The sequence below is a fragment of the Carassius auratus genome, unplaced genomic scaffold (assembly GCF_003368295.1).
Source record: "Carassius auratus strain Wakin unplaced genomic scaffold, ASM336829v1 scaf_tig00045081, whole genome shotgun sequence".
NCBI classification, from domain to species: domain Eukaryota; kingdom Metazoa; phylum Chordata; class Actinopteri; order Cypriniformes; family Cyprinidae; genus Carassius; species Carassius auratus.
The window spans coordinates 29,967-45,234 of record NW_020526874.1 but is presented as its reverse complement, the minus strand read 5'-3'; the positions used below and the strand labels follow the sequence as shown (position 1 = coordinate 45,234).

The window sequence follows — 15,268 nt, the reverse complement described above, 5'->3', positions numbered from 1 at the left end:
ATGGGAATAAGCAGTTAAAAAAAGAGTGACAACCATATTTAGCCGCATTGTGTATGTGTCATTCCCTATATGAATAGAAATAGAAAACTTCTTTGTCTTCCCTGTGAAAAACTGCCTTTTTATCACAGAGAAGCCAGGCCAATGATTTTCTCAGACTTCACCCAAAATAAATAATTACCGTCCAAATAGTACTTAAGAATGTTTAGACTGCAACCATAAAGGAAAATCTTAAAATAATAAATTAAAAATACTGAATAAACAACTTACAAGCCTTATTGGATCCAATGCCTAGTGATATTTTACACAGGTTAGAAGACATACATGCATTTACAAACATAATAAACCATGCACATTATAGCCAGGTGTGTGGATGTGAAACTCACTTCCTTCTGTGTGCGTTTGAGGGTTATGATAAAGGTGCTCAATCCGGCCCGTGTTAAAAGAGCTGGACCTGCGGAGGATACCATGAACCTGCCGAAACAAACAAAAACTTCAAGTTTTAATCTCATCTGAGTATACATGATTTTAAACAGAACATAAATAAACTACCACTCAAAGGACTGGATTTTTATTAAGAAATGTATACTTTTATTTAGTAAGAATACATTAAATTTATCAAAAGTGACATTAAGAATATTTATAATGAAACAAAAGATTTATATTTTAATTAGATTCTTTTTGTTACTCTAAATGTTAATAGCATTTTACAATGATCCTATTTTTACTGTATTTTTGATCAAATAAATGCAGTCTTGCTGAGCAGAATAGATGTCTTTTAAAAACATAAAAGTATTTCTTTATCTTAATTTTTTATTTTTTATTTCAAGTGAACATTTAAAAGAGAATGCAACCCATTTAAATTTGAATCATATGAATATATGACTTTCACATAAGATTATTAACAGACAGTGAGATATTTGCATCAGATCAATGTGGGAATGCTTTCTAACGGGTTTGTAGGATGTCTTTCGGGGTTACATTGGCTTACCCACCTCATAACCTTTAGCCAGCAGAAACTCAGCCAGGTAGGACCCATCCTGGAACCACACAGAAGGAGAATTATTTTGGGTTTTGAGAAATACACACACAACCATTTACAGCAAGCATTACCCAAGAGAGTATGCAACACAATGACCATTTCTTTCTGAATTTCATGAGGCAGACCGCAGCGAATGCACGCCTACATTAAACAAAATACGCGTTTTCGCACACGTACACATACACACTTGTGTCGAAACTCACCCTCGCGTCTTTCCAAAGTTGTATGACTTTCTTTCATGCAACACAACTGTGGACCTCCTGTATGGACAACGTTTCTTTCTAAATATGGTCAATTTACTAAATATCTTTTAAATGTTCATATTTTACAAAAATGTTTAATTTGTTACCTGTGAATACTAGATCAGCTCCGAATCAATCACTTTAAATCATTGTTAAAAACTTATTTATTAACTCAGGCTTTTAATCTTTCTGGGCGTGGAGTTCTTTGCGTTTCTTCTGTGTGATGTTATTGTTCTAGTATATTTAGAATATTCCTCGATCTCTGTACAGCACATTGGGCAACAGTGGTTGTATTCAATTGTGCTATAGAAAGAAATAAAGCAAACAAAACAAAACATCATCTTTTATGTTCCACAAAAGAAAGTCAAATGAGGGCGGGTAAATGATGACAGAATTGTCCTTTTTGGGTGAGCTATCCCTTTAACAGCAGAGCACTAAAAATCCCCTCACTAAAAAGAGCTCCATACATAGTCCGCAAAGAATGCAAAGAAAACAGTCGACAAGACAGCTCACAAATAAGCAAGGAGTGCCTACGGGTTACAACACACACGGTCCTCCAGTGTAATACAGGCTTACTGAATCATCCGAGTGCATCACACACACACACAAAAGAGTTTTAATCAAGCAAACAAGACTGTCGTGTCAGTCAGTGAAAGTCTGACAGCTCAGTTGAAGCCGCTGAATCCACCTGACTGTCAAAAAGTGACATGGCCATACCCTAAAGATACGTTTTAACCTAAAACATAAACAACTCCCGAGTCTCTTTCATTCTTATTCTCGTCTCCTTCTTGTTCTCCCATTTTCCCCTCTCATACTTCCCGACCTGCACATTCTAGAACTTAGGAACATTCCGCCCCAGCCATGGCATTCCGCCCCCTACTTCCTGCTGGGGTGATATAGGCACAGTCCCAAAGACCTTTGGGAAAAAATGAGAAGCTTCAGCAGCCGTGTATGTGCCTGTATATAAGTAAAAATATATTTCCACAGAGGAAAAGATGTGCTTAAAGATACATTTCCGTTTCCTTTTCACCATTCACTGGGCATTTACATACAAACCGTTCAATGTCTGACCACCTGAGGCTCTCTGTGTGTGACACACAACCAGTGCCAACTGCAGCATCGGACTCATAACCCTGATAAAAGGAGTTTATCGTCACGCTGAGACTGTTGGGAAACCTTGCCTGTTTCCGCAGATTACGTTCATAGACAGGAAACCTAGACTGACACGACATTCCCGAGCGGTCTGTGCATACAAACACACTGGCCACCTTGTAAGCCAACCGATCACTTCTGACCGAATTATAAAATCTTTGAAATAAATAACTTTTTAACTCTAAATCATCTCTTGTTTTGGAGTCAAACCACATGTGCGAACATCTCAGAAATGCTGGCTAATTTGGAAAAACGTTCCATTGCAATCACAATTACACTTAAATTATGCAGCCACATAAAGATAAATCTATAGGCCTTTAGACCTCTGCGCGAGACCACAGGCTGATTGTTAAGGGCAAACTGTGGATGCATTTATGCAGAGAAAACCAGAATGGTAAAGGAAAGAATGAAAGCTAATCAAATAAGCCCACTTAACTCGCCCCAACCAAAACAGTCCGTGTCTGTGTCTCTGTCTGTGATGTATTATCTCTGTTTGTGTACGTACTGCGTGTCTTTTTGAAAAATAGGTCCTTTATATTTGCCCATGACCACCGTAAAAGAGTCTTTTCTCTCTTTACTACTTAAAGACCTACACAAAATCATATCTAAAATGTATAAACAGTCCTATTACAGAGTATGTAATTTACTGGAAGCCTCTCAGTTGTTGGACCTTCGTTACGAGACTTTTTTATTATTTCCATTTGCCTGAAATAAAAATCATTTAACTTACAATAAATTACATATGTGATATTTTTTTGTCAAGAACTTTCTTCATTAATATCCTACAATTTTGACCGTTACCTTCAAAAGCCATCTTGTGATGTTTTGGTCAATTTTATTTAAAAGTGAAATATAAGCAGTTTTTAAAAGCATTACAAAACTACAATTCTCATTAGTTTATTCTAATAACAGATAATTATAATAGGGACAAATGTAGATCCATAATCATATATATGATATATATATATATATATATCATATATATTATATATATATATATATATATATATATATATATATATATATATATATATATATATATATATACATACAACACACAAATGGGCATCTGTTGAAAATAAACAGTTTGTTGCTGTTGCTCAAGTCATCGAGGTCTCAGTTGAATGGTCTTGTTCTGGCAAAAACATATTTTGCTAAATGTATAAAACTCGAACTATGACATCTTTATAATCTAATAATCTGCTTTATAATCCATAATTTAATGCTATATTTTACTCAGAAAAAAAAAACTAAACACGTGATCAATCAATAGTTTTTCTTCTACACAGGCCGTCGGATGGGAATCATCTGCCATAAACGCGCATGTAAATATCGCTTTTGTCTGGAACGATTTTTGTCATTCGACCGCCCTCTGCTGTTAATCAAGAAAAACTGCCATGACGCTCGCGCCTGCCCATAATGAAAGCTATTTTCATGATACGACCAGGAACTTTCACTCTTCAGTTTACCAATACATAACGCTATACACAACTTGCTGCAAAAATTCAGGTTTTTCAAGAAATGTACTCACCACATCATCAACAAGCTAATTTTTAAACGTCACAAACTGATCTTTCCAGTTATTCAAAAGAGTAAACGTATTATTCACGTCGTGTATGCAGCACTTGGCATTCAATGTTACAAAATAAACCACGTCAGCAGTGATGTTCTGTGGGCAGCACCACAATGCATGTGAATTAAATGAATGTATTTTAGTAGGGGGAAAGTTGACCTCACTGATAATACAAAACTGGGTAAATAAAGCATATTTAATGTATTATATTTCAACTCAAAATTAAAATGATGCAACAAATCGAGCACACTTTAAGTAGCTGACATGTGTAATTAATTTGTAATAAATGAAAAAAATAAATTAAATGTATGCATTTAGGTGGATGCTGCCACACTGGTGGTGGATGAGGAGATACCCTTGACTATGTAAGCGCTTTGAGTGTCTAGAAAAGCGCTATATAAATGTAAAGAATTATTATTATTTAGCAGACGCTTTTATCCTCAGGCTAACAATTTTTACCTATCATGTATTCCCGGGGAATCGAACCCCCAACATTGCGCTTGATAACGCAATACTCTACCAATTGAGTTAAAGGAACACTAATAATACTAATACTAATAGTAATAATAATAATAGGTGTTGAAATATAAATAATAATAATAGGGTGTTAAAATATAATGTTTAGCAATAAATAATCAATAAATTAAACTTTGCTTGCCTCATTAAATATTTAAGTGTTTTGTACAGTCATAGAAAACTTTACATGCTGTATTTCTTTTCAGTTGGAGGGAGGAGGGGGATCATCTAAATGTCAGATTGTGGTGGACAATGTTTTAAATTGGAGTGGAAAATATACAGTTTTTCAATATACAATTTAAATTTTAATAGTATGGTTAACAATGACTGCCCAGGACGAAACGGATGGCACGCTCAGCTATATATGATGCACAACAGCAAGACAGGTCACACGAACGTGAAAACCTGAAATACCAAGTATTCATTGTCTAGTTGTTGAGATACACCCATGTTTGTAATATGCCTCATGTACTCATAAAAACACATAGATGACTTCTTTATATCCTAGTTATATCCTTTAGTCTGCTTCTTGTATCCTGTACTGAACAGTTTGGACTTTCTTTAACCAGCAATCTGGAAACAACATGATGCTACATGTTTATATCGGCAATGAGCTTTTGAGGATCAAATTTGTGTCACATGTCTCCTGTTATAGATATATAATCTATAGATTATAGATTGTCACATATATGGTGACTGAAGCTGTCATTCTGCCTGACAGCTCCCTGTTTTCCACTGAACAACGAAAAGCCATACGCGTTTGAAACACTATAAGGGTGTATAATATACAGACTTTTGATTTCTAGCTAAACTATGCCTAAGTTATATATATTCGCGTCGCGTAGGTTGATAGGATCATTCACGTTACCTGACCGGTTATGCCTGTAATGATGGCCACTTTCCTCTTCGTCTTGAGGTCTCCGTTGACATCAGCACTGACCGCCGCCGCTGCTGAACACTGAGCCATGGTCTCGAGCTGGTTTCGGTTCGGAGAGAGTCTGTGGGGTCTGGTTCCGCTGTGCGCGATCGTTTGTCGTGATCGGATGCAGACCGTTTTTATACAGCCTGATGCAAATACATCCGAAACTCCAGCTGCTTGACCGACACATCAGGAACCTGCACTCAGCAGCCAATCACAGAGCAGAGCGCCTGTGACGTACACACCACAGAATAAAGGGAGGATCCTGTTGGCTTGGGGATGTAAATGTTTGACAGCGCCCTCTAAAGGAATCGAGGTTCAGGAGGAATTAAACAAACAACTTTTTTACTTTCTCTCTTTGTTATAACATATCTAATATAATAATCGTTTTTTATTATTAGTGTGTGTGTGTGTGTGGTGTGTATATATATATATATATATATATATATATATATATATATTATATATATATACCTTGCTACATGTAGCCTGCGTTAGGCTAACCAAGACTTGTCATTTGCAATTATATTGTTGTTCTTTTGTTAGTGTTGACTGCTTTTATTGTACTCATTTGTAAGTCGCTTTAAATAAAAGCATCTGCTAAATGAATCAATGTAAATATATAATATGCCAAAATGTTATAGTAAATTCTAGACTGGGCTTAAATCACAGCTGAGAAAGATCTTTCAACTGGTCAAGGCTGTTTTCTGGTCTCCCAGTCTCGTCAAGCTGGTCTGTTGCCTGGTTTTTGTTTTTTTAGGGTCACATTGTTCTCATATGCAAACAAATAAAGTAAGAGGAGGAACTCAGGATTATGTACATTTGCAAGAGAATGACTTAAGTGATAGTCAAGGTTTTTCAGCTTTCACTTAGAATCGTAGTGTTTAAAAAGTAATTTTCAATTTTGTTATCCATAAGCTGACATACAGTAAAATTTCACCCCATTTATTATATTGTGAAAGCATTTCAATTAAAAATGATTGAAAGGTGATCAACCACAATACCTTTATACTTAGAACCATACAATACTTTTGAAGGTATAGTGTTCAATTTCTCTCTCTCTCTCTCTCTCTCTCTCTCTCTCTCTCCCTCTCTCTCTCTCTCTCTCTCTTCTCTCTCTCTCTCCTCTGTTTGCCTTCATGGAAGGTGAGATGTCTACAACAAAGAGAAGGAGTTAGCAAGACCATATAATTGCCTAAACAGCCAGTCTTGAAGCCAGTCTCAAATTTCCAGCTTAAAAAAAAAGTTCTACACCAACAATACAATAACGTGAGGTCAGCAGCATTAGCAAAGCATTTGGAGCTCATGATTCTGAATAACTCATTTTGAACAATATATTTGCCCAAAGGGAAACTCTCTAAATGGAATTGTTGAATAAAATGTGGTATGTGAGAGCTGTATTTGGGTCATGGCTATTTGTGTCCAGTGGCGCCCCCAGAAAATTTTAACAGGGGTGGCCAAATGAGGCCACAGTAAATTTTGGGGTGGCACATTAAAATAAAGGGAAAAAAATTAAGGGTTTGCAATGTAGACAAAAAGTTATATCTCTGTGAGTTCTAGGATTTTATCGATAACGATATTAGACTATTTTGCTGACTGTTATTTTGCTGATATCTTATGTTTAATTGTGCTGACACCTGATTTTATAAATTTTATTTTTACCTTTACACCATTGTTTCTAAAAGTGTGCACCATCTTTTTGGTCAAATACTTGCATTTGGGCTTCTACCAAGCAAATGCAATCATTATAAACAAAATTGATCCACATATCAAAATGAAAAGGTTCCATAAAATGTGAAATTAAAACCGCCAATAGGTGGCAGCGAGTCACTGTTAATAAGTGAGTCATTGCGATTGAAACCGAATCATTTAAATGGTTGATTCATTCAGGAACGAAGCACTTTAATGTTGCTCAGAGACTCAAAACTGTGGCTGCAGCAGGTGCTGTATTTTTTTTTCACTTCTTAAACTATTGTGAATTTACATTCTGCATTTAAATGAATAGTACCCACTGCAAATCATCCTAGGGGTGGCCACAGGGGTGGCCAGAGTTTATACAGGGGTGGCCACCCCTTGGGGGCGCCCCTGTTTGTGTCAGACAAAAGTAGCTACATGCACACAGACAAACTCCAAACTCGTGACACTTAAACTTCATGAAAATCAGCAGAAAAGACATTACATTCAAAATGACAGATTATTTTTAGGGATTTTAACATCAAGGATGCTAGAATTTCAAGTGTAAAATACAGTACTGTTTCCTTTGTGAATTCTAATGCCTTCATAAATATTATGCAAATTAAATGTTACCATAAACCAATGATGTACAGAACATTACCATGATAAGACTCAATACATTTGTGCGTATAGAGTATGAATGATGATTTCTGTTGCACTCTTAGTCATTCACATATTTTCCAAAGTCCTGGGCTATTATAAAGTGCACATACAAGACCAAATCACTGGAGTATTATTTGTATATAGTAATTTTTCATAAGAGGACAGCCACCAGACAGTTAAATTCCACTTAAACCAGGACTGGGGCACAGGGCAAGTTCCTCACAGAGCCATAAATAGCCACCATTTAAAAAATTGAGAAATATTCTTGTGGAGGACTGTACTTTTCATGTTTATATGCTGTTTTAGCTTAAAGTTGAGGTAAGAAGTTAATAAACATTTTACAGTCAATATATGACTGTAATATTAATATACAACAGTATTGGTCCAGTGTGTCACCAAGGCGCCAGGAGATCCAATGATCACTTCTGCAGAAAACGTCAAATCAAGAATATGAGAACTAAATGTTAATTACTTTTTAACATTTAAAGGGACAGTCCACCAAAAAAAAAAAAAAAAAAAAAAAAAACATTTACTCTCCCTCATGACTTAATTTCTTCAGCAGAACATAAAATAAGAAATTTTAAGAACTTAAGTTACCAAAATTGTTTTAAATATCTTCTTCTGTGTTCAGAAGAAGAAATGGTTTGGAACAACATGAGGGTGAGTAAATGTTGACAGAATTATAATTTTTGGGTGAACTTTCCCTTTAACCTATTTCACATTATGCATTTACCTGTTTATCCCTCTGAAGGAGGGGCATGTGAAGAATGACACTTGTTTTTTCTGTGAGAGAAACAGGTTCATTAATTCTTAATTTGCATAAGTCACTACTGCACTCATTTAGTCACAGGCTCGGAGCTGTTATTAACCTTATGGCGCAGATGGTAGTGAAGGGCTCGGTCTGAAAGCCATGGGTGTTTTAGGGACTGGGATGCACTCATTCTCCAACTGCACAAAAAATAAAAATAAATAAACATTCATCAAACATACTAGCAACATTTTAGAATTAAAAAAGCAGGATTTATCAAATTTAGCCAACTTTTGGGGACACACAAACCTTTTGCTCTTCACGAGCAGGCGTGAGATGAAATCTTTGGCCTCCTCAGAGATGTCGACAAATTCTGCCTCTTCAAAACTCCACTGACATGCCAGGATGTTATTTAGTGTCTCATTATCATCCTCACCCAGGAACGGAGACAAGCCACTGAGCCTACACACGCAAACACAAGTTTTAGAAAATTCTCTCCTTTCGGTATTATTTTGACTGTTCATTGATATCTGTTTTCTCACAGCATGTAAGTGATGACACCTAAACTCCACATATCAGTTGGGAATGAGACAAATTCATAGTTGATGACTTCAGGAGCCAGGAACTCAGGTGTACCAAAGTTCACCCTCAACTTCTCCCTAGGTTTATATCTGAAAGGAAGAACAAAAAAGAGTGAGAGAAACACTTGAGTCATGAAGACAGGCAGAAAGAAAGCAAGTGTATACCCAGACTTAAAAACAAATACTAACCTCCTTGCGAGCCCAAAGTCAATTATTTTCACCTTGTTAGTTTGTCGACTGACACAGAGAATGTTTTCTGGCTGTTCACACAGTAAACAGGGATTTCAAACATCTTGTTCTTTTCACTTAGCTGTTCAAATGCATGTTATTAACAAGACTGGGTTTGGCACCTTTAGGTCAAGGTGTAATATGTACATCTTGTGCATATACTGAAGCCCTTCACTGATCTGTCTGATGAACAGCACCGTGTCCAACTCGGTCAGCTTGTAGTTCTCATCTATGATCCGGTCAAACAGCTCTCCGCCATCAACACTAGGGGACACAGGGTACACAAAATGCTCATAGAAACAAAGCATGTGAGAGACGATGTCTGTGTGTGAAACAATGGGTTTGTGGATGTAACTTACTACTCCATCACTAGAATGATTTCATGTCGTGATTCAAATGCAGCGTAGAGCTGGATCAGATTGTCATGATTCAACTGGTTCATCACTTCAATCTCACACTTCACTACCTCCTTGACAACACAAATGTGAATGATAAGCAATAATTCATCACAATACATATATATTAGTATTGAAGTATAATGGTTCAAGGACCAGTGCTGTTATTAATTATAAACTAAACTAAATTAAAACTATGATTTTTTTTAAATAAAAGTAAATCTGAGATAAGATAAGCTATTTATTTATTATAAAAATTTTAACAACTGGTCAATTAGAAAGATACTAAAAGTTAAATAAATAAATATAAAAAGAGTTAAAATGAAAAAGAAACACATAACCACATTAATAAAACTAATATTAAAACTGAAAATAAACATTTTAACTTAAAGTCATTTTAAAATGGACATAGACATTTACCTTCTCTTTCTGACTCCTGGCTTTGATGATCTTGGCTGCTAATACGAGGCCTGAAGATTTCTCTACACATTTGTGGACCATGCCAAAGCGTCCTCTATTAAAATAAAAATAAAAATGCATTTAAATCACAAAATTTGAAAACTGGAAATTCCCACATCCTTTGAATACCGCAAAGGAAATTTACTGTAATCTCCTCCTGTCTCTCTGTATTTACTTTCACTAAGAGCTAAAATGCATCTGCATGTCTCGCTCTCTCAGCTTCTTTCTTTCCCACACACACACACACACACACACACACACCTGTCTGTCACTTTCATCCCCTTGTGTATCATGTGTCCTATAAGCTCTTAAAATGCTTAGCAATCTTATGCCATGGGTTTAATATCACAGGCATCCTGCTTTTAAAATTCCATTGATGTAAACGGATCTAATGTAATATGATGCAATGTAAATAATAACTCACCCTCCAAGAACTTCCTCTTTATTGATAGTGTAGTAACTTGTAATCTGGTGAGTTTTGGTTGTGACTAGACGGTGTTCAAATGGTGCAGGTGGAGGAGGGGAAGAATCTGTGAAAAAGATATGAAATGTAACTACAGTACAAAAAGGGAAATATAATTACAGTTATCCTCAGAATGTACAACTGTTTTATTACCAATGACATATTCATCAATTACTGGCTCTGCATTTTTCCTCTTCTCTTCTGTCCTCTCTGGTCCCACCTCTGCAGCTTCAAGTCCTGCCACCTCTTCCTCCTTCAATTCCTTATCCTCCTCCACTCGGCTTTTTTTAAGTTCATCTGGCAGAGTCTCATCAGTAACATGCCTCTTAGTGCTGAAAATTATTTCCAGATTCTCCTCACAGCTACATGAATATAGAAATTAAATGGTGTAAAATATAAATAGGTCTCGTTTTAGTATATCTTATTTTATTTAAAAATACAATTCATTATATAAATTCATCACATTTTAAAGTAATTTTTTTAAAATGGAATATTTATACTGTTTTTATTTAATTACACTTCTTAATAGCCCTTCAAAAGTTAGGGGTTAGTTAGATTTTTAAAGAAATGTATTTTATTTTTTACATATTCAACTGATCAAAGTGACGGTGATATATATATACCACTTCAGATAAATGCTGTTACTTTAAATATTGGTAATAAAACCAATACTTAGTAGTGTGTTTACAATGAATCATTTTACTTATTTTAATCAAATTCACACCTTAAAGTCATTTTCTAAACAAAATATCCAGACATACCTTTCTTGTGTGACTGTAATTCTTCCATCTGTCCGGTCAGATGAGTTCAGAGCAGCTAGTTGGTTTACTTCAGATAACCCAAAAGCCTCCTCTTTCTTTAACCTATTCTCTTCCTCCTTTTTATCCTCCTCTTTTATCTGAAATAATTCAGAAACAATTTCTTGCTCTTTTGCCTCTTCTTCCACTGCAGCCTGTTGTTTGCCATCCTTTCCTTCCCTGTATTTGTCTACTTCTTGCTCTTCTTCAATAAGATCCAGATGTGCAGCTGTGCTTTGTGAAAGCTGATTGTTCTGTTGGTTCTGCACTTCTTCAAAACCAGCCTGGAATAAGTCTAGAAAAGGAGAGGAAAATAAGAAAACAGTAGAAACAGAAGAAAATAATGACATTAAATGACTTTAAATCTTTAACGTTTCTTCTTTGTTTTCTGTCAAACCTTTTGTTGTTTTAAATCTGAAAAAAAAAGCTAAAACTTTCAGTTTATTTACAGATACCAATTAGATTTTCAATGTGATTTCTGGCGTTTAAACTTTTAAACTTTTTCCTCACCTGATGCATCCAGTGGTTTCTTTTTCTTCTGGGTTTTCGACCCCTTTTGGTACACTTTAGATTTATCACTACCATCCTTTTCTCTAAACTAGAGAGAGAAAAAGAAACAACAGTAGAGAAATTAATTTAAAAATATGATCAAAATAGTTTGGACAAATGTATAAGCATAGGGTCTAAAGTGAAGTGTCATAAATATTCAGAAAAACTTATTGTGCATGGTATTTTGAACCTCAATGTTTCATTGAAAATAATAAAGTATAGTCATTGTAAATAACAAGGTTCTCATTTATTAACACAATAAATGACAAATAAAAATAAAAAATAAATAAAAAAAACACCTGCTTTCAATGTAGTCAAGTGACGTGACATTCAGCCAAGTATGGTGACCCATAACTAAGAATTTGTGCTCTGCATTTAACCCATCCAAAGTGCACACACACAGATCAGTGAACACACACCCGGAGCAGCGGGCAGCCGTTGGGGGTTCGGTGCCTTGCTTAAGTCAGTGACACATACATTCATTTAAATGCTCTGAGTTTGAACGGGCAATGAATCTGATATTTCTAATCACAGACAATCTTCTGCTATGAGCTGAATGCACAGTCATGTCCTTGAGCTGGTACTGAGAATCACTCATTATGTCATCATAGGTCAATTTGTTTTATAAATGGCTTAAACCAATGAAAAGGACAATGAACCTGGCAACCCATGTTCCAGAAAAGCCACAGGTGAAAATGCAGCACAGCTAGATAAAAAAAAAAAAAAAAATATATATATATATATATATATATATATATATATATATATATATATATTATTAATAATTTGGAAATTAAACAAAGAAAAATAAATATTTAATGTATGCGCATACAACTTCTTTATGTTCAATATTTATTTTACACTTAAGATGACAAACAAACTCCAAACTACACAAAAAGCAAATCAGAACAATTCATGGGTAAACTAAACAGACAAACAAAAAAGAGAGTAACAAACATGTAAGTCCACGTTTGTGCAACAATAACCTTTTTAATCCATTCACAGTCAGCTGCTTCACAAACTTTACTAACTAATGCTAATTTTGCACATAAATATTTATATACTGAAAAATTGTGTTTTTGTGAATTTGTTGGGCTCATTCGTCCACTGTAGTTTGTGTTTTGTGTTTTCATCTGTACTTCAGGAAGTATGTCTCCAAATGAGCCATTTTTAACACTTGATTGGTGTATAAATCATTTAAACTCACCCTACAGCTGGATCTTGAGTGTGTGTTTTTCAAGAGACCCGCCGATCTTGAGCGTTTCAACACTTCAGCAACAAAACTGACAACCTGCTGAATGCCGCTGACCAGTCGCTCCAAAGATTCAAGTCGCTGATCCTGTTGTTCCTCCTTCTCTCGAACAGCTTCTAAAACAACACGCACGTCACACAACATCTGCTCCACACTTCGCCCACCTGTAGCTGTGCCTTGATCTTGACCGATGGTATCCAGTAGAGACGCTTCCTGCAGGGTGAGGATGCTGTCCATCTTATCATTCAGATCACTAACTTGTCCTTCAATATGTACGAGAGCAGAAGATGTGGAGGATTTTGAAGAAGGCTTATCAGGAAGTGGTGAAGATGGACATTTGTATGAGGTAGAAAGCAGAAAGGGAAGCTGTTCTTGCTGTGGCTCTTCCACCATTCCAGCATGAAGTGGTTTGGAGTCATAAACCCGAGCAAGAGACTTGACAAGATTAACGCTCATGATGACATTTTAAAACAATTAGAAGTTTAGTTTATTTTCTTCACGTCCTCTTGAAAATGCATCCCAACCTACAGTTCATTTGTTCCCCTTCTCATTCTCTTGCTCTCTCGTTCTGGTGTCTTCAGCTTCAAAACCGATGCTTTTTATAGGGGTCATGCATCTTCCTATTGGCTAGTGTGCGAGTGGTCAGTGTAAAGTGGCTGTTTATCCTGGAGGAGGGCTTCTGTGTGCAATTAGACTGAAGCCTAGAGCCAGGTGTCCAGACATTGAAACCAGAGTGGGTGCAAGAAAAAGAGCTTGCTGGACTCAAAGAGTGACATATCAACAGCACTGACAGATCTTTTAAATGTATGACTTTTAAATGTCAACTGTTAAACCATTAGATTTCTCCTGATTGACTGATATTCAACATCTCAGATAAAGGGACTGTGTTCGTATTTTACTGTACGTGACTTTTGAAAAACTGGGACAGAATAGCTGTTGAGACACTGAAATAGTATTTTAAAGGGAAGAAAACATGTTGACAGAAATTCAAATGTTTGCTGCGATGTTTGTTCCCACGGTCATGAGAAAAACATAATAATATTGAGAAATGTTAAAACTGAGATCAATCATCTAAAAAGGTATAGCAATTATTACATTTAAAACTGTGTACAGTTTCTAGTGGCTGTTTATTCTAGTAATTTATTTGTTCTAGAATAAATAATTTCATATTTATTCTAGATTTAAGTTTTGTTCAGCTCAGAATATTTAACTGACTAAATTACTCCTTGTAAATGTAATATTTCTAAAATGCTTTTTATCCTTGGTTCAGAAAAGCATCAACAACTGATTTGAAAATGTTTAATTTCAACATTTACTGGTACATTATTAAAATAAAATGTTGTAGCTATTAGTATTAATGGACCTGAGCTAACATGAATTAACAATAAACAGTGGTACTTTTATTAACTAATGTTAACAGATTAATAAATACTGTAACAAATATATTGTTCATTGTTATTGTTTGTTAATGCATTAACCAATTGGACTTTATTGAAAAGTGTTACCAAATAGTTATGCTCAGCTCAAAATACTTAATTGGCTATAAATTATTATTCACAAATTTAATATAATTTTTTTTTTTTTTTTAATCCTTGAGAATCCTGGAATAACATAATAATGGGACAATTATGAATAAGGAGTAGGTAGAAATCATTTTCTGTGGCAACTGACACTTACTTGAGCCACTGATGCTGTCAATGGAGCTTAACTTGTATTTAACCAAGAATTTTCTTTTAAAAACTTTCCACCACCCCTCTAGCTCAAGTAACCACATGTGAGTCATTTTCTACACACTAACCGTTCAGCGATGAACTGGCCTTTAGTTGCTAACCTTTTCACAACACCTTCCTGTTCACCATACAGAAATCTGACATCCAACACCCATTCATTTAGCAACATTAACATCCAAAATGAATACAAATTTAATAAAGAATGAGCTACATTTACAGATTTACACAAGTAAAGAGAATGACAGTGAGGTAAGACAATCCTCAAACACACACAAACAGGTGCTACAG

General features: G+C 35.4%; 2 protein-coding genes across 2 annotated transcripts; both read right to left on the bottom strand.

The window, feature by feature from the left end:
- Positions 1-241: 241 nt before the first annotated feature.
- Positions 242-5,648, bottom strand: LOC113087672 (GDP-mannose 4,6 dehydratase-like). The gene is made up of 4 exons (XM_026255621.1): positions 5,391-5,648; positions 993-1,037; positions 384-471; positions 242-288 (listed from the first exon to the last, which is right to left on the bottom strand). Exons 1-4 carry the CDS (start codon positions 5,487-5,489, stop codon positions 242-244), a joined length of 279 nt encoding a protein of 92 aa, XP_026111406.1. The 5' UTR covers positions 5,490-5,648.
- Positions 5,649-8,614: 2,966 nt separating this feature from the next.
- LOC113087671 (myosin light chain kinase 2, skeletal/cardiac muscle-like) lies at positions 8,615-13,801 on the bottom strand. The gene is made up of 12 exons (XM_026255620.1): positions 13,206-13,801; positions 11,960-12,047; positions 11,414-11,744; positions 10,806-11,014; positions 10,614-10,719; positions 10,151-10,244; positions 9,695-9,804; positions 9,458-9,599; positions 9,297-9,367; positions 9,069-9,197; positions 8,836-8,988; positions 8,615-8,726 (listed from the first exon to the last, which is right to left on the bottom strand). Exons 1-12 carry the CDS (start codon positions 13,704-13,706, stop codon positions 8,615-8,617), a joined length of 2,046 nt encoding a protein of 681 aa, XP_026111405.1. The 5' UTR covers positions 13,707-13,801.
- Positions 13,802-15,268: the final 1,467 nt, after the last annotated feature.

What these genes read in the sequence shown, in the direction of transcription:
- LOC113087672 (XM_026255621.1), bottom strand. Translation starts at nt 5,489, where the DNA reads ATGGCTCAGTGTTCAGCAGCGGCGGCGGTCAGTGCTGATGTCAACGGA. An exon ending in TTACAGGCATAACCGGTCAG is followed by an intron (nt 1,038 to 5,390) that starts GTAACGTGAATG and finishes GTGTGGTTCCAG; the next exon opens with GATGGGTCCTACCTGGCTGA. An exon ending in TGCTGGCTAAAGGTTATGAG is followed by an intron (nt 472 to 992) that starts GTGGGTAAGCCA and finishes TTGTTTCGGCAG; the next exon opens with GTTCATGGTATCCTCCGCAG.
- LOC113087671 (XM_026255620.1), bottom strand. Translation starts at nt 13,706, where the DNA reads ATGAGCGTTAATCTTGTCAAGTCTCTTGCTCGGGTTTATGACTCCAAA. An exon ending in ACTCAAGATCCAGCTGTAGG is followed by an intron (nt 12,048 to 13,205) that starts GTGAGTTTAAAT and finishes TTCTCTCTCTAG; the next exon opens with TTTAGAGAAAAGGATGGTAG. An exon ending in GAAACCACTGGATGCATCAG is followed by an intron (nt 11,745 to 11,959) that starts GTGAGGAAAAAG and finishes CTCCTTTTCTAG; the next exon opens with ACTTATTCCAGGCTGGTTTT.